General features: G+C 41.3%; 1 protein-coding gene across 5 annotated transcripts in view; it reads left to right on the top strand.

The window, feature by feature from the left end:
- Positions 1-18,328, top strand: part of PPP1R13B (protein phosphatase 1 regulatory subunit 13B) — a 116,075-nt gene that overhangs the window by 77,096 nt on the left and 20,651 nt on the right. For 4 of the 5 annotated variants that reach the window (XM_064375255.1, XM_064375254.1, XM_064375256.1 and 1 more), the window contains one exon: positions 16,711-16,812. The exons of the other annotated variant lie outside the window; for it this stretch is intronic. In XM_064375255.1, the coding sequence (XP_064231325.1) occupies positions 16,711-16,812 (102 nt within the window). The remainder of the gene's footprint in view (positions 1-16,710; positions 16,813-18,328) is intronic. 5 annotated transcript variants of the gene reach the window in all.

The raw sequence follows: 18,328 nt of genomic DNA, 5'->3' as shown, positions 1-18,328 counted from the left end.
TGAAGCTTGCATGACAGCTCTCTAGTGGTTACAGATTGTTAGGGGGTCGTCTCTCCTTCCACTCAGTGATGGGGAGAAAGGCAGGTTTCCCTACTGCCCTCTTCTGGGTAAGGGGTGCATTTCATACCTACTCTCACATTGAGGTTGTAGGTCTTTGGATCCTGAACATTTGTGGGCATCTCCTGTTGGACCCTCCACACTGGAACAAACCTAAGTCTTTATCTCCTAATGCCAGACTTCAACAGCTGCCAGGGAGCAAGTATGCAGGTGCGCAGAAACCTTCAGGACGAAAACCAGATGTGGTGTTCTTTTATTATTGCCTAAGTTTCCTGCTTTCTCTTTATTTTTGGTTTCTGTAGCTTCCTTACTGTTGTGCCAGCTCAATGATGCTTTTAAAAACATGTTTTGTGTTTCATCTTGCCTTTTAGATGTTGTTACCAGGAGTGTGGTGCAGGGTGTCCTGTAGGCCATGCTGTTGGAAGCAGAGCACTCCAGTGTGTTCTGCTCATAGTTCTCATGTTGCATGGGATGCGTTTTCTTTTGTTGTTATCTGTGCACTTTGATAGCCCATTTTCCTGCCAGTCTCTTTCTAGCCCTAATTATCCTAGCATCTTGCCTTGGGTATAAATGTGTATTGTACTGAATTAAATTAATATGGATGGATTTTTTTTTTTTTTTTTTAGACAAGATCTTGCTCTGTTGCCCAGGCTAGAGTGCAGTGGCATGATCTCAGCTCACTGCAACCTCTGCCTCCTGGGTTCAAGCAGTTCTCCTGCCTCAGCCTCCTGAGTAGCTGGGACTACAGGCATGCACCACCACCCCTGGCTAATTTTTGTATTTTTAGTAGAAACGGGGTTTCACCACGTTGGCCAGGCTGGTCTCAAACTCCTGAGCTCAAGTGATCCTCCTGCCTCAGCCTCCCAGAGTTCTGGTATTACAGGCATGAGCCACCACCCGGCTCTTACGTGACTAAGTCTTATGATTAAAATTCATTCACGTCAGGCCGGTGTGGTGGCTCACGCCTGTAATCCCAGCACTTTGAGAGGCCGAGGCGGGTGGATCACTTGACATCAGGAGTTCGAGACCAGTCTGGACAACAGAATAGACCTCTTTTCTATTTAAAAACAAAAAAGGTATTCACATTCATAGACTAAAATAGCATGTTGTAGTATTATTGCAGAGGGTAGGGAGCTAGGATGCATTTTAGGTATCTAATTGGCTCTTATTAATTTGTGAGACTTAGTAATTGTTGGAATATGAAATATTCTGGTTCAGAATATAGTGAGATGTTAAAGAGGCTTGATTTTATTGAACATTTTATATTTTTGCCGCCTTTGTGACTGGGAATACTGAACATATAATTTATGTGATAAAAATAAGCATCCATGTTTATGAGGTATCTTGGTATCATTATCACCTATTATTTGTTTGCTAAGTGGACAAGTAAAACCTACTCTTCAAACCTGAAAATTTATAACCTTAAAGAGATAGGAATAAAGAGGAATGATTTCATGTTGGTGAATATTATGTGAGCATAGTAAGTTTTATTCTAATTATTTTGCCAGAGTTTTGCATTAGGGATGTTTGTCATTTTTGAAATGACACTTTACTTGAGAAACCACTTATACTTTAAAATACTAGTTATAGGCTGGGTGTTGGGGCTCATGCCTATGATCTCAGCACTTTGAGAGGCCAAGGCAAGAGAATCACTTGAGACTAGGAGTTTGAGACCAGCCTGGGCAACATAGTGAGACACTGTCTCTACAAAAAAATTTTTAAAACTACATCAGTGATGGCTGGGTGTGGTGGCTCACGCCTGTAATCCCAGCACTTTGGGAGGCCGAGGTGGGTGGATCACAAGGTCAGGAGTTTGAGACCAGCCTGACCATGGTGAAACTGCCTCTCTACTAAAAATACAAAAATTAGTTGGGTGTGGTAGCAGGTACCTATAATCCTAGCTACTCAGGAGGCAAAAGAATTGCTGGAACGCAGGAGGTGGAGGTTGCAGTGAGCTAAGATCACTCCACTACACTCCAGCCTGGACTGTCTCAGATAAATAAATAAATGAAACAAAACAAAACAAAACATCAGTGTAAGCTGGGCACAGTGGCTCACACCTGTAATTCCAGCACTTTGGGAGGCTGAGGAGGGCAGATCACTTGAGGCCAGGAGTTTGAGACTAGCCTGGCCAACATGGTAAAGCCCTGTCTCTACTAAAAAAATATAAAAATTAGCCTGGCATGGTGGCACACAACAGTAATCCCAGCTACTCGGGAGGCTGAAGCAGGAGAATTGCTTGAACCTGGGAGGCAGAGGTTGCAGTGAGCCGAGATCTCACCACTGCACTCCAGCCTGGGCAACAGAGCCAGACTCTATCTCAGAAAAAGAAAAGAAAATGAAATCAGTGTAGCATGGGAAGTAAAACAAAGAGAAATAAAAAAATGTTCTCTAAATTCCCAAAAGTATTTATAGTCTTTTTAAAATCTCGTGATGATTAAATTGCAAGATGAGATACTAGATATTTGGTCTAATTTTTTTTATTTTTTTTCTTTTTCAATGCAGTGTCAGGAAATAATTTTTTAAAATTCTTTATGGTGAAATATATGCACAGAAATATATGTACATGTATAAAACCTGTACAGTTTTTAAAGAGACACTCAGAGCCAGGCATGGTGGCTCATGCCTGTAATCCCAGCACTTTGGGACGCCAAGGTGGGTGAATGACTGAGGTCAGGAGCTCAAGACCAGCCTGGCCAACATGGTGAAACCCCGTCTCTACTAAAAATACAAAAATTAATCGGGCATGGTGGCGCACACCTGTAATCCCAGCTACTCAGCAGGCTGAGGCAGGAGAATCACTTGAACCTGAAGGGCGAAGGTTGCAGTGAGCTGAGATTGCACCACTGCACTGCAGCCTGGATGACAGAGCAAGACTCCATCCCACCCCCACCCCCCCAAAAAAGAAGAGACACTCAGGTGACTACCACCCAGGCTTACAGTTTCTCTCTTTATTCCTTTTAAAGCACTTCTATCCAACTTCTTTAATTGTAGACAGACCAAAGACAGAAAAGCAAGATGGTTAATGGAGGCCACTTGAAGGCCCCTCTCAGATTTCATAGAGAAAGAAAGAAAGTGTTTTTAGAGATAGATGTGTAAACAATAATGCTAGGTATGAAAAGTGGAATAAGGCACCAGAATAAAGAGGTATGCTTTAATTAACTTTATCAAGATCGATGTCGGGAAATACTTCCCAAAGGAAAGAATCAGAGGCTTCTACAAAGATACAGAGAAATAGACATGAAACTCTATGGTGGCAGAGAGGTTATGAACAGGACTGTGCAGCATGAATTATAGGGACAGGCAAGGGGGAGGGGACACTGAGACGGAGGAGTGCAAGAGGACCAGCCCGGGAGAGGCCAGGTCTTCACCATGCTAAGAGCTCAGATTAATCGTGTGGGATTTTAAGCAAGCTGTGTTTTAGAAAAATCCCTGTGGTCCTGGCCTGCAAGAATTCTATGTCAGCAGTGGGAGATGAGGAGCAGGATGGGAATGAGACTGGAGACAAGAGCCTTGTGAGGTCATTGTTTGCTGTGCTTTGCAGTGGTGTCACAACTACTGGAATCTCAGACTTTCAACAGAAGTATTTGAAAATACAATTTCACCGGGCGCAGTGGTTCACGCCTGTAATCCCAGCACTTTGGGAGGCCAAGGTGGGCAGATCACAAGGTCAGGAGTTCAAGACCAGACTGGCCAACATAGTGAAACCCCATCTCAACTAAAAATACAAAAAGTTAGCTGAGTGTGGTGGTGTGTGCCTGTAATCTCAGCTACTCGGGAGGCTGAGGCAAGAGAATTGCTTGAACCCGGGAGGTAGAGGTTGCAATGAGCAGAGATCGTGCCATTGTACTCCACCTCAGGCGACAGAGTGAGACTCCACCAGGGACGGGGAGAAGAAAATACAATTTCAGGGATATGGTGATATAAGCAGAAAAGGCATCCAGTTATCTATAAATTACCCTTTAGAATAAATTTCACTTCTTATTTATTTTAAAGAGACAAGTTCTCACTCTGTTGCATAGGCTAGAGTGCAGTGGTGCAATTGTAGTTCACTGCAGCCTGGAACCCCTGGGCTCAAGCAGTCCTCTCACTTCAGCTGCCAAAATAGCTGGACTAGAGATGTGTGCCACCATGCCCAGCAGTTTTTAAATTTTTTGTAGAGATGGGGTCTCACATGTTGCCCAGGCTGGCCTTGAACTTTTGGCCTCAAGTGATCCTTCTGTTCCAGAGCCCTTTGGTGTCACTGGGCAGGTGACATTAAGTCTATTTTGTCACTTCTCATAATCTTCCAAAAATAAAGAGCTGCCTAGAGTTTTTCATTATTACATTTATCTTATTTTTTAAATTATTTTATTATTGAATCAAGTAACTTATATGTTTGTCAATGGGGAAAAATTAATCCTTTCCCATTAGTTTTGAACTATGTGAAATTGTTGATGTTTGATCATTTTTTGATCTGGCAAATCACAAGGTCAAGAGATTGAGACCATCCTGGCTAATGTGGTGAAACCCCGTCTCTACTAAAAATACAAAAATTAGTTGGGTGTGGTGGTGCATGCCTGTAGTCCCAGCTACTCAGGAGGCTGAGGCAGGAGAATTGCTTGAACCTGTCGGGGCAGAGCTTGTAGTGAGCCAAGATCACGACACAGCACTCCAGCCTGGTGACAGAGTGAGACTCTGTCTCAAAAAAAACAAAAACAAAAAAAACCCAGTGTTTTCATACGATTTAGATTATTAAGATGTCTTCATGGTGTCTAGTAGAGTGTTTACTCTTTGACATAATAAATGGCTGTTGATTAGGATCGCTCCTGTGTGATGGAAAGAGTGCCTGCTTGCTGTCAGGAGATGCAGCTAGGATCCTGGCACTGCTACTGACCTGACACATAAGCTTGAGAAAGCCAGTCAGCGAACTGCTCAGAGCCTTAGTTTTCTCACTTGTAAAATAAGCTTAAGAATTTTCCTCCTAGGATTTTTGTAAGCATCCTCTAAGGTAACTGTAAAGTGAGGTATATATAAATGTCTGATATGCAGCAGGCATTCATTACATGTTAATTGTTGAATCTCTAGAATAAATTCAAGAATTCATTAAAAAAATACTGAGTTCTAGGCTGGGCGCAATGGCTCACGCCTGTAATCCCAGCACTTTGGGAGGCTGAGGTGGGCGGGTCACCTGAGGTCTGGAGTTCAAGACCACCTGGTCAACATGGTGAAACCCTATCTCTACTAAATAATGCAAAAATCAGCTGGGCATGGTGGTGGTGCCCGTAATCTCAGCTGAGGCAGGAGAATCACTTGAACCCAGGAGGGGGAGGTTGCAGTGAGCCAAGATTGCACCATTGTTCTCCAGCCTGGGCGACAGAGTGAAACTCTGTGTCAGAAAAACAAAAACAAAAAACCAACAACATACTGAGTTCTTCCCATCTCTGAAAGTGAATAAACATCTTGAATATCTTCAAAACAGTGGTATGAGAGAATCCTTAGAGAATCAGGAAGAACTTCAGGAAGCAGATGGCATTGCCCCGTAGGTCTTAAGTGATAGGTAGAGTTTAGGAAGCAGGGGGAGGGGCACTATGGCAGCAGGAAGAGCGTGAGTGAGATATGCACACGGGAAGGTGTTTGTTCCAGAACGGAGAGGCAACCACAGATGTGAGAGGTCATGAAGAGCAGTCGAGCAGCAGCTTTTATTTAGGGCAAGGATGGCTCAAGTCAAAGATGTTGCTGCCAAGACTTCTGGAAAAGCGCTAACGCCATTCATAGTAGTAGGGAGCTTAGGGTGGGAGCCAGGCTTGGATGGAGAGAGAGGACTTTGGTGGGGAGAGGCCAGAGGTGGGTGTTTTGGCAAGATGTGTTCTCATATAAACTAAGTGCAGAAAGGAATGAGCATGAAACCATTGAACTATTTCATGTCATCTCACTGGAGCTTAAAAGCTTAGGGAATTTTTTATTCCAAATAATATGTATTTTTTTTTATTCTGGTTTCAATTTATTTCAAATATCTGAATACATTGACCAGCATACAATTTTAAAAAATCCAGGTACACAGGAGATAAGACATCGTGAACAAAAAGTGACAAACACCTTAAATACTGTTATGACCTGACACAGGCTATAAAACAGCTGCACTTACTTAAAGAAGTGACGTTTTGATGGTATGTTCAAGAGAATAGGAAAATATTTTTAAATGGCACTGCAGACTGAAAAAAGAACCAAACAGAACTTTCACAAATGGAAAAAAAAAACCCTCAAATTAAAAGCTCAGAAGAAGGGTTTAACACATAGAGACAAATCTGAAGATTTATAATGAATAACAGAAATTGAGAAAATGCGTTTCGAAACTTTTGTATCAACTTAGCAGGGTGATCTTATGTCTACTGACTGTGATAATAAAAACTGTGGTGTATTTGGTGCTTCACTTCTATAATAATTTATTTTTGTTGTATTTTATGATAAAGGACTTATAATCTGGGATAACATACTATTAACAATTCAACAACAAGAAGACAACCAACTTAAAAATAGACAAAAGACACAAACAGACATCTCATCAAAGAAGACAGACGAATGGCCAGCAGGCGTATGAAAAGATGCTTAACATTTCCAGTCACTGGGGAAATGCAAATTGAAACCACAGTGAGACATCATTATACACCCACGAGCATTAAGCTATCATCAAAAAGACAGTAATAAATATTGGCAAGAATATTCTGGACACACAGGAACCCTCATACATTGCTGGTGGGAATGTAAAATAGTGCAACCACTTTGGAAAAGTTTGGCAGTTTCTTAAAAAGCTAAACATAAACTTACCATACAAGTCAGGAATTCTACTCCTAGGTATCTACTCAAGCGAAATAAAATATATGCTCACACAGACTTCTATGCAAATGTTCACAGCAGCACTGTTATTCATACTAGGTAAGAAATAGCCCAAATGTCCGTTAACCGGTGAACGGATAAACAAAATGTGGTATATCCATCAGACTGAGTATGATTCAGCATTAAAAAGAAACAAAAGCCGGGCATGGTGGCTTATGCCTGTAATCCCAGCACTTTGGGAGACCGAAGTGGGTGGATCATGAGGTCAAGAAATCGAGACCATCCTGGCCAACATGGTGAAAACCCATCTCTGCTAAAAATACAAAAATTAGCTGGGCGTGGTGGCGCATGCCTGTTGTCCCAGCTACTCGGGAGGCTGAGGCTGAGGCAGGAGAATCAGTGAACCCAAAAGGCAGAGGCTGCAGTGAGCAGAGATTGCACCACTGCATTTCAGCCTGGCGACAGAGTGAGACTCCGTCTCAAAAAAAAAAAAAAAAAAACAAACTACTCAACACAAATGAACCTCAAAAACGTTACACCAGCTGTAAAAGACCACCTGTTGTCTGATTTCACTGAGGGGAAATGTCCAGAAGAAAGTAAGTCTAGAGACAGAAAGCAGATGAGTGCGTGCCTGCAGCTGGGCTGGGCACGGAAATCCGTGGTGAATGGGCACAGGGTAACTTTTGGAGGATGATGGAAACATTCTAAAACAGAATTGTGGTGATGGTTGCACAACGCTATATATTTGCTAAAATAATTAAATGTTCCAGTTACAATGAGTGAATTTTAGGATATGTAAATTATGCCTCAATTAACTCTAAAAAAGAAAAATCTATGACTTGAAAAGTTAGAAAAAATAAGAAAATCTAGGGATAGGGCTGGAAGTGATACTCAGAATGAATACATGTCTATATTTATTATTAAAAAGCAAACTAAAGTGAACTCTCTATTCAACTTAATAAATGAGGAAAAGTTTAAAATAAAGGACATAGGATGATTATAGGTAAAAGTGGAGATGAGTGATATTGAATACAAACAGAACAGTCAAAAGAATACATGAACTTATAAGGAGACGTAACCATCACAGATGGGGAAGAGATTAAAAGGTCCATTAAACAGTTACCATGTACTACTTAACAGACCCCACTGTCTTTTTTGTTTGTGTTTGAGACGGAGTCTCACTCTGTCATCAGGCTGGAGTGCAGTGGCACGATCTCGGCTCACTGCAACCTCTGCCTCCCAGCTTCAAGCAGTTCTCCTGCCTCAGCCTCCCTGGTGGCTGGGACTACATGTGCGAGCCACCACACCGGGCTAGTTTTTGTATTTTTACTAGAGACGAGATTTTTCACCATGTTGGCCAGGATGGTAACAGACCCCACTTTCAAATGGACCCACTATGGAAGGAAGCTACAGATGTTTCACAGAGAAAAGCAACAGGCCCAGTGAGTTCCAAGTCAACCTTTGAACGCTGTTTCATGGACACATTCCACATTTCATTGTTTCTGAAATCCGGGTCCATCTCATGATCCCTGTCGTGAGCTGGCAGTGTGAGGGAGCTGCGGGAAAAGCTTCTGCAGACCACCCCGGAATCATCGCAAAGTGCTGGTGACAGCGAATCTTTTAAGGATGGTAATTTTTGAAGTTCCCTATTATTGCTGGCGATAAACTTGGAGAATTTTGCAGTTTGTCTTTCTTCACCGTGGGCTGAGAGACTGGTACTTTTGGCAGATACTGTAGACGGGACAGCAACAAGGCTGTTTTTCCTGATGGAAATTTGCTCTGTTTCTACTGTCTTGTCCTTTTGAAGATTTTCCAGTCTTCCCTGCTTTTGGTGATTCTTTCTCCTCGTTTTTATTCGACATGGCAGAAGCGGGCCGCCACCCTCCAATGCCTGGCCCCGCAGCAGCAGCGCCCCCGCCCCAGCCGTCGCCCTTCCACTTCCCCTTTTCCAGGTTCCCAGGGGCTGCAGCACCCTCTGTGGCGCAGCCTCTGGGAGCCTGGAAAATATTATTCCAAATAATATTATAGTGACATTCTCGTCTGTTATAACCAAAATGAAGTAATTTGGCTGAATATTAAAATCAGCATATCAGGATTAGGGACATCTCAAGTAACCCATTTGCTAGTAGATGTTTAATTGCTGACCAGATCCACTAGTCTTTTCTATTAATTGATTGCCAAGGAATGTATGTTAGGCATCGAAGGAAATAGCACCATTCAACTGCCATTGTTTACGCTGTAACTTAGCTCCTTTAAACACGTGCATGTTCTCTCTCTTCTCTGGGTTATGATGATACTGTTTGGGGGAATTGCACTCCGACTGAACGTATAATAAAAATACATTTATAGGACAGGAAAGCATCTTCAGGGTAACAAAAGCTAAACAAGAGAGCACTTCAAAGCAGGTAGAGCCCGCACATGTGCACAGCAGGCAGGCTTCGAAGACACTCCCCTGCCTCTGAGGCACTTGGTATGTGTAAGCCAAGCAAAAGCAGAATATTTTGGGTTTATCCAAGCATGACACACAATTCAAATCTGTACCCAAGTCTGTTCTCTGACAAGGAACAATTGGGTTGACTAAATTAGTATGTTTATTTGCCTGAAATTGTAATGTCGAAATACCACTCTTTATAGAGCATTAGTTAGTATTTCTTTTTTGGGACAGAGTCTCTCTCTGTTGCCCAGGTTGGAGTGCGGTGGCACCGTCTCGGCTCACTGCAACCTGCACCTCCCTGCTTCAAGCGATTGTCCTGCCTCAGCCTCCTGAGTAGTTGGGATTACAGGTGCCTGCCACCACGCCCAGCTAATTTTTTGTAGTTTTAGTAGAGACAGGATTTCCCCATGTTGGCAGGCTGGTCTCGAACGCCTGACCTCGTGATCCGCCTGCCTCAGCCTCCCAAAGTGCTGGGATTACAGGTGTGAGCCACTGAGCCCAGCCTATTTAGTTTTTCTAGATGAAAGATTAATTATACAGAAAAAAATTGTCTGAAAATGGCATCGTTTTTCAAGAACAGCAATAATGAGTCATTAACTGGACAGATACTGGATGAAGCATGTAATATGACGAATTCCTCTGTCCATAGGTAAAATTGTGCAGTCTTTACTACTTTTTGGCACATATTAGCAAAATTTTCTTTTTTTTTATTTTTAATTTTTTATTTTTTTTATATAGGGTCTTGCTCTGATGCCCAGGCTGCAGTGGTACAATCACAGCTCACTGCAATCTCAACCTCCCAGGCTCAAGCGATCCTCCCACCTCATCCTTCCAAGTAGCTGGGACTACAGGTGCACGCCACCATGCCTGGCTAATTTTTATATATTTTGTAGAGATGGGGTTTCACACCGTGTTATCCAGGCTGGTCTCAAACTCATGAGCTGATTACAACCATGAGTTACCACACCTGGCCACATTTTAGCAAAATATTTCAATAGCACATTAAATGGAATGTAAGACTAGCCTTCTAACTATTATTTGAAAAGACTAAAAATCTGCAAAAATATATCATTAGTGGCTTAGGATGAAAGATGTATATTTGTATTTCATAAATATATTGATTTGCTTTGAGAAACTATTGTATATCTTTAATACCTGAATTATTGTACCACCAGCTTAAAAATTATATTTAAAACATTACCTGAAGAGACAAATTCATTTTATTGAAGCCGTATTTCCAACTGACCTGTGATAAAAAGCTCTCGGCCAGGCGAGGTGGCTCACACTTGTAATCCCAGCACTTTGGGAGGCTAAGGCGGGCGGATCACCTGAGGTCAGGAGCTCAAGACCAGCCTGGCCAACATGGTGAAATCCCATCTCTGCTAAAACAAACAAAAAATAGCCAGACATGGTGGCAGGTACATGTATTCCAGCTACTTGGGAGGCTGAGGCAGGAGAATTGCTTGAACCTGGGAGGCGGAGGTTGCAGTGAGCCGATATCGTGCTACTGCACTCCAGCCTAGGTGACAATAGTGGAATTCTGTCTCAAAAAACAAAAAAAAAAACCTTTTCAACTATAATTATCAAGTGAGTTTTAGTTGTTTGTCCGTCCTTCTGTCCGTCCGTCCTTCCTCCCTCCCTCCCTCTTTCTTTCCTTCCCTTCCTTCCCTCCCTTCCCTCCTTCCCTTTCTCTCTCCCTTCCTTTCCTCCCTCCCTCTCTCTTTCTTTTCTTCCCTTCCTTCCTTCCCCCCCTCCCTCCCTTCCTCCCTTCCTCCCCTCCTTTCCTTCCTTTCTTTCCTTTCTTCTTTTTCTTCTTTCAACAGGGTCTCACTCAGTCACCCAGACAAGAGTGCAGTGGCGTGATCTCAGCTCACTGCAACCTCCGCCTCCTGGGTTCAAGAGATTCTCCTACCTCAGCCTCCTGAGTAGCTGATTACATGTGCACACCACCACAACCAGCACATTTTTTATTTTTAGTAGAGATGAGGTTTCACCATGTTGGCTAGGCTAATTGTTTCTTAGTATCTTTAAAAATATAGTTCCAGCCAGGCACTGTGGCTCAGCCTGTAATCCCAGTACTCTGGGAGGGCGAGGCAGGCAGATCACTTGAGGTCAAGAGTTTGAGACCGGCCTGCCCAACATAGTGAAACCCTGTTTCTACTAAAAATACAAAAATTAGCCAGATGTGGTGGCACTCACCTGCAGTCCCAGCTACTCGGGAGGCTGAAGCAGGAGAATCGTTTGAACTCGGGGAGGAGTAGGTTGCAGGGAGCCAAGATTGTGCCACTGCACTCCAGCCTGGGCAACAGAGCAAGACTCAGTCTCAAAAAATAAAAAAATTGAGTTCCGATGGCTTGTTTATCAAACATACGTTATTTTGGTAGCTTTCTGAGTCCTGACTCATACACATAATTATGCAGATGAGAGATTTAAATGGAAAGTAAGCCCCCTTTTTATATCTAATTTTTGTTAAATCATGGGCTAGTTTACTTGTTGGGGTTGCTAGTTTAATTATGGACATATTTATGCACTTTTATTACATATCAAATCAAAATTCCACTTACATAAAATCCTTTCTTTGCAAAGAGGTTAACGTTTTATTTATTTATTTATTTATTTATTTATTTATTTATTTATTTATTTATTTATTTAGAGACAGTGTCTGTTGCTCAGGCTAGAGTACAGTGACACGATCTTGGCTCACTGAAACCTGCAGCCTCTGTGTTCTGCATTCCAGGGATTCATGTATCTCAGCCTCTTGAGTAGCTGGAACTACAGGCATGTGCCACTATGCATGGCTAATTTTTGTACTTTTAGTAGAGACAGGGTTGAGTTTCACCATGTCGGCCAAGCTGGTCTTGAACTCCTGACCTCAGGTGATCCACCCACCTCAGACTCCCCAGGTTCTGGGATTACAGGCCCCAAAGCAACATTTTATCTTAAAAGAGGGTAATTAAATTTCACCTTTTGTGACAACATCAAATACTGATAAGGAAGTGAATACAAAACACTGCACCTGGCCTGTGGTATGTTTCTAAAATTGGCCTGTTATTTCATTTTGTTAACTTATTTACCATAAAGCAGTTTTTGAAGTTTTATATCTGAAGTGGACTAGTGTTAATATGCTTATTTTTTTTTTTGACAGTCTTAAATATAGGATCATAAACATTTTTTTAAATTATATTTTATTTTTGTTCATTATGGGTTTTATAAGATAATATTTTTACTTGGAATTTCGGCAGTCAGAAATGATTGTGTATAGAGGTTTAGCTTCTCATCTGCACTCATTGTTTGGGAGTGGGAGATCTTAAGAGACATCTTTTTATCTTCAGTTCTGATCTCCCATAACCAGGCTAGCTGGGTATGGTGCAGTGAAATGTCCTGCTTCTTTTTATGCACTTCTCAGAGTGGGTGCCAGCCCAAACAGTGCACTTCTACAAGAGCGCATGGTGGCATTCCACATCCTCACTGCTACCCTGGAAAATGCTGTTGGATTTTTTTGGTAGTGATTTTTTTTTTTGATAGAACCTCACTCTGTTGCCCAGGCTGCCTCAGCCTCCCAAGTAGCTTGGTCTACAGGTGTCTGCCACCACACCTAGCTAATTTTTTTTTTTTTTTTTTTTTTTTTTTAGTAGAGACAGGATTTTGCCATGTTGGCCAGGCTGGACTCCAACTTTTGACCTCAGTTAATCTGTCCCCTTGGCCTTCCAAAGTGCTGGGATTATAGGCATGCCAGAAATGCTGTTTTTATTTCACAGTGAAAATACCAGTATACAGAAAACCTGCTCTCTATTTCTGTTCCTCATGGTTGAATTGGATAAGGTAATTTAATTGCTTCCCATATGAGATTCTCATCTCTTTCCTTGGAATAGAGGCTCATTGAAAATGGAGAGACATTCTACTTTTCTGTTGCCTACAGTGTCTAGGATGACACCTGGCATGTGGAAGGTAAATGGACTGTTACATTATTGTGATACTGAACATAATGGTACTCAGAGAATATGTGTTCTCCTGACACCTTCATGATGGCCCTGCTGTGTAGAAGAGGGCATTGCCTTGCCCCTTGCTGTCATGGGGGTCTTGGGCACATGGCTGAGCTTCTTCATTGATGAAGTCCCAGTGTAGCACCTTTGTAAGCAGCCAGAGATTAGGGGACATGATCAGAAGGGAGGTGGCAGGAGCCAGAGACAATTTGGGTGAGGGAAATGTTGAGAAACATCTGGAGAGTGAGTTAAATGGTAAGGAGGATGTAGACTCTTCCATACGAATGAATGAAAAGCAGTGTGGGCTTTTGAGTTTGAAAAGATGCCATCCATGTTGGAGTCTGATGGGATGTGGCGGGAAGATGAGGGAGTGTTGGGTCACCTGAGTCCACTCCAGAAAACAGGTTATTGATGCTGTGACTGGGTACTGGGCCAGGACCTATTACTGTCAAGACCAAGTCTTGTGAACTCTCTGGTTACCTAGTGAGTGCCTGGTACAAATCTTCTGTCAGGCAAATATTTTGTTTATAAAAATTTTGTAAGCTAGCTAATAAACTCTTTTATCATTTCCACAAGTAAATTTGTGGAAGTTTGGAGAAAGAAGGCAGTGATATGATCAGATAAGTGATCCTAAAAGCTTCTGTTTCTCTCTGCTCATGCTGGGGTCGGGGTGGGGGGCTAGTTAGACCTGAGGCAGAGTGAGCCGTGTTTATTGTGGAAAACAAGTGATGTTAGTTTGAGGCTGGAGGGTGATCTGGGTTCATCAGGAGCAGAAACACTGTTCCTGGAATCCACAGTTCAGGTAGTGAACGTCGGCGTTAGAGGGTATCTAGATCCCCGAGCCAGAAGTGGTGGTCCCTGCCAACGGGATCATTGGAGCAGGCTTAAGGCTGAGGGGATGTTTTCTTTTTGGGGATCTCCTATTTGTAGGCACCTGCCTGGCTGTTGCTGAGAGAACTTTATTGCTAATTTAACTTAGTTGTTTGAAGTGGCTTGTGCTCTGAGTGACTTGGAGCTGAACTCATCTGATAACTCTACCATAATTAGGGTCCTGGAATTGCCTGAGGGAAAATGGTTTTATTTCTTCTTCTTAGATGCAATCAATGAAGAAAAACAGGGAGGAATTAGATAATAGGTTTGAGTAAATTGAGTTCGTATGAAAAATTTTAAATTGTAAATAGGGATTAGTTTGCAGGTAGTACAGTGATAGGCCTATTATTAAAAAATCAAATTTGCATTGAAGGGTCTTTGTTTTCTTTAAAACTGTGGGAAAAGGGCTTCTTTTTTCTAATTTTCACATTGCACAATTACTAAAATGTAAATTGTTACATATTCGTTGACTTACAGGTTTATGGTAGCTTATGTTTAACCCATTTAAAATACAATTAAATCACACAGGCATATTCATTTTGAAGTAATTCATTGAACTGTACATTATGACTTATTACACTTTTCTATATGTAAGCTCTTCGATACAATTTCATTACAATATAAGTTGATATATAAGATACAGTGACTGAATTACTTACGACAACATGGCATATCTTAATTTTGTACTTAGAGAAACACATGTAACATAAAGCAAGTATAAATGTCTGTATTGGCAAATAAAAGACTTTTTGGTTTAGGTAAGTAAAATATTTTCATAAGCCCTACCTTATTCATAGATATAAATCTCAGAACACCAGACAGTTAAATCTCTCTTCTATCTTCTCTTCTTCTCTTTTTATTTTTTTTCCTTTCTATCCCCTTTTCATTGTTTCATAAAGCCATTGGTGGGAGAGACCAGAAAGATAGTTTTTGATTTTTTTTCTTCAAGTTGTGAAATTATGAAATTAATGTAAATTGAAAGATTTGTTGAATGGGCGTAGTTTTCCTCCAGTCAAAAAGTGTTTAAGCCTGGGCACGGTAGCCTGCACCTGTAACCCCAGTGCTTTGGGAGGCCCAGGTGGGAGGATTGTTTGAGCCCAGGAGGTCGAGGCTAGCACAGGCAACATAGTGAGGCCCCTGCCTCTACAAAACATTTAAAAATCAGCCAGGCATGGTGGCGTGTGCCTATAGTCCTGGCTAGGCAAGAGGGTCGCTTGGGGCTGCAGTGATTGTACCATGTTACCCAGCCTGGCAGAGAGAGAGTCTCTCTAAATTTAAAAAAAAAATGTCTTGTACTGTATTGCTTTCTCCAGATTTTTTAGATAAACAGAATGGTGGTTCCACTTAAGACTGTTAAACAAATCCTGATCCCATTTTTCAGTAGTCAAGAATGTGCTCAAATATTGTAAAAATTTGGGAAGACATGGAGCTGGAGGAATAGGAGTTGTAACTGACTATTTAGAATCGTAAGAGGTTTAAGAGTGGTGGAAGGTAAAGGTGTCCTAAGGGCATAAATGAACCCAGAAATAGAATGTGGGGGTCTGAGGAGGGACTGTGTGGCCTTCCTGCTCAGAACTGAAGGGTTTGGGAGAAGATGGGCTTGTGGGAATGGAGCTCTGCTGCTTTAATGAGCTGCGTGACTCCAGGCATGCTCCTTCCCCTCACCCCCATTGCTCCTCACCCAGAGAGGGGCTCACATAACCCCCCCAGCCCCATGAAGACTCGTTTTGAAGAGCATATGGCACAATGCTCATAACACATCTGTCACGGTACACTGCACTTGGTGTGGGCTTAGTAGGTAATGAACTGTGAGTAACAGTCAAGAACAGGGACTCTGCGTCTCTACTCTGCCTCACAAGCTGACCGCCCTGTGCTTGTTTTCTTATCTGTAAAATGGGGATGTAACAGTACCCACCTCATCAGTCAGAAATTCTGAGGCTGAAATGGGTCCATATATGTAAAGTGTTTAGTTCAGGGTATCATTGACAGAGAATGGAGAAACAGCCAATTGTATTCCTCTAGATGTTACCTTTGCATGTTGGTTTCACATATGGAATTCTTGGATGATGTGTCAGTTCTTCATGTAAGTCATACAGTGTTTTTAGTGAGGTATTCATATATTAGAATCTGTTGCATATTTCCTGAGGCTAGGTGACAGCAGGATGACATTTGTTCTTAGGTGTTACCTGCATATTTATTTTTTTGGTTGTGTATTCTTAAACATTTGACAGCCTCATTCGCTCAAATATACCTACTAAATTGTCATTCTAGAAGGAGGAATGTCACTTGTAATACACATTGCCAAATGTTTGCTTAAACTTGAGCCCTTATTAAATACAGTTTCTGATGTTTATGCATTTGAAAAAGTTATTTATATTTAATAAAAGCAGTCAACAATCAGGGAAAGTTCTTACAAGAAAAATAAACTAGTTTGGTACTCTTCCAATTCTAGGGATCCTATCTAAAGTCCTGATACGTGTGAGTCTTGACACTAGAGAAAGACAGTTATGCAGACAAACGTATGTTCCAAAATAAGTGCTTTTCGTTTAGGTTGGGAATCCACGTGTTGAACTTACCCTCTCAGAGCTCCAAGATATGGCAGCTAGGCAACAGCAGCAGATTGAAAATCAGCAGCAGATGTTGGTTGCCAAGGTAAGTTATAAAAAGAGGTATTGAAATAATGTTCAAAAAGTACCTTCTTTAACCATCATTTTAGACTGGGGTTAATACATTCTTGGGTAATGCTTATAAAATAGAACCATGCCATGGGAGTGCTAAACACAATGTCTTTCTCTCTGTTATCACTTCCATAATAACATACGCAGATTGTAGTTCGTGGAAGTTGGGAAGTTATCAGAACAAGAGCATCTCATCCTTGACACACACAACAGACACCCCAAACTGGAAACTGATGACCTTATTAAAATCAGATAAAATTTGGAAAGGGGCCAGGCACAGTGGCTCATGCCTATAATCCCAGCACTCTGGGAGGCTAAGGCAGGAGGATTGCTTAAGCCCAGGAGTTCAAGACCAGCCTGGGCAACATAGTGACTCTGTCTCTACAAAAAATAAAAAAAATTAGCCGGGCATGGTGGCATGTGCCTCTGGTCCCAGCTATATGGGTGGCTGAAGCAGAAGGATCACTTGAGCCCAGGAGTTTGTTGCAGTGAGCTGAGATCATGCCACTGCACTCCAGCTTGGACAACAGAGTAAGTGAGACCCTGTATTTAGAAAAAAAAAAAAAAGTGGGAAGAAAGGGTGCTTTTGTTATCTCTGTGCCTCTGGGTGTGTTCTTGGCTATGTCATTGGTATTAATGTTCAAGAAGAAAGCAGTGATCCGTGCTGAAAACACTGATGGGGGTCCTGAAGACGGTGACAGCTGGTTAACAGGGCTTCCCAGTGTGCTGCTCTAGGCTGGACTTGTTTGGTTTATTACAGTGTGGGGCATAGTTAATGCTCATTATATACACTGAATTCTACATTGGTTATTGAAACTCAAATTTTTCTAAATAGTGGTTTAGTCATACTTAATTGAAACATCAGATCTATCACACATGCCTCCTGAAAATGATTCTTGTTGTAAATGATCTTAAAATATTCCAAAACTGCTTTAAAGATAAACTTTAAATATTACCAACTAGGTTCTTTTTGTTTTTTTCTGCAGAGAGATCTTCTTAGTGACTAAATATCCAGTTTGATTTTTAAAAATTTATTGAATGTATACCATTGTAGTATCCACTTTTATGTAAATAATAATTTGGGTTGGACTTGTTTTAAAAAGTTGTCTGAGTGTTTATTGGATTTATGAGAATAAAAATGATGAAAAGTTAAGTTTAATTGGAAAGTACTTTATCCCATTAATAAGATTTCTAAGATAAAATATACATAGTATTATGTCATTGTAAACATTTTCTAATTCTGCTTACTATTTTTTCCAAATATTGATTCAAGAGTATTGCTGTTAAAAAATGTTGTAGATATTTTCAGCAGTATAAATCACAAGTTAATGCTACATCTTAAATATTTAAGTACATATTGCCTTACCTTAGAGTGTATATATAGTGCCTTCATAATCACACCTTAAACCTCTCCTTATTTAGGTATATTTTATGCATACATATGGGACCATGAATATTTAATGTTTACTCTTATCTTTAAGGTATGTTTT

The sequence above is a fragment of the Aotus nancymaae genome, unplaced genomic scaffold, assembly GCF_030222135.1.
Source record: "Aotus nancymaae isolate 86718 unplaced genomic scaffold, 86718_ANA_hifiasm-v0.15.2.pri h1tg000011l, whole genome shotgun sequence".
Taxonomy (NCBI): domain Eukaryota; kingdom Metazoa; phylum Chordata; class Mammalia; order Primates; family Aotidae; genus Aotus; species Aotus nancymaae.
This window is presented reverse-complemented; position numbering and strand designations above follow the sequence as displayed.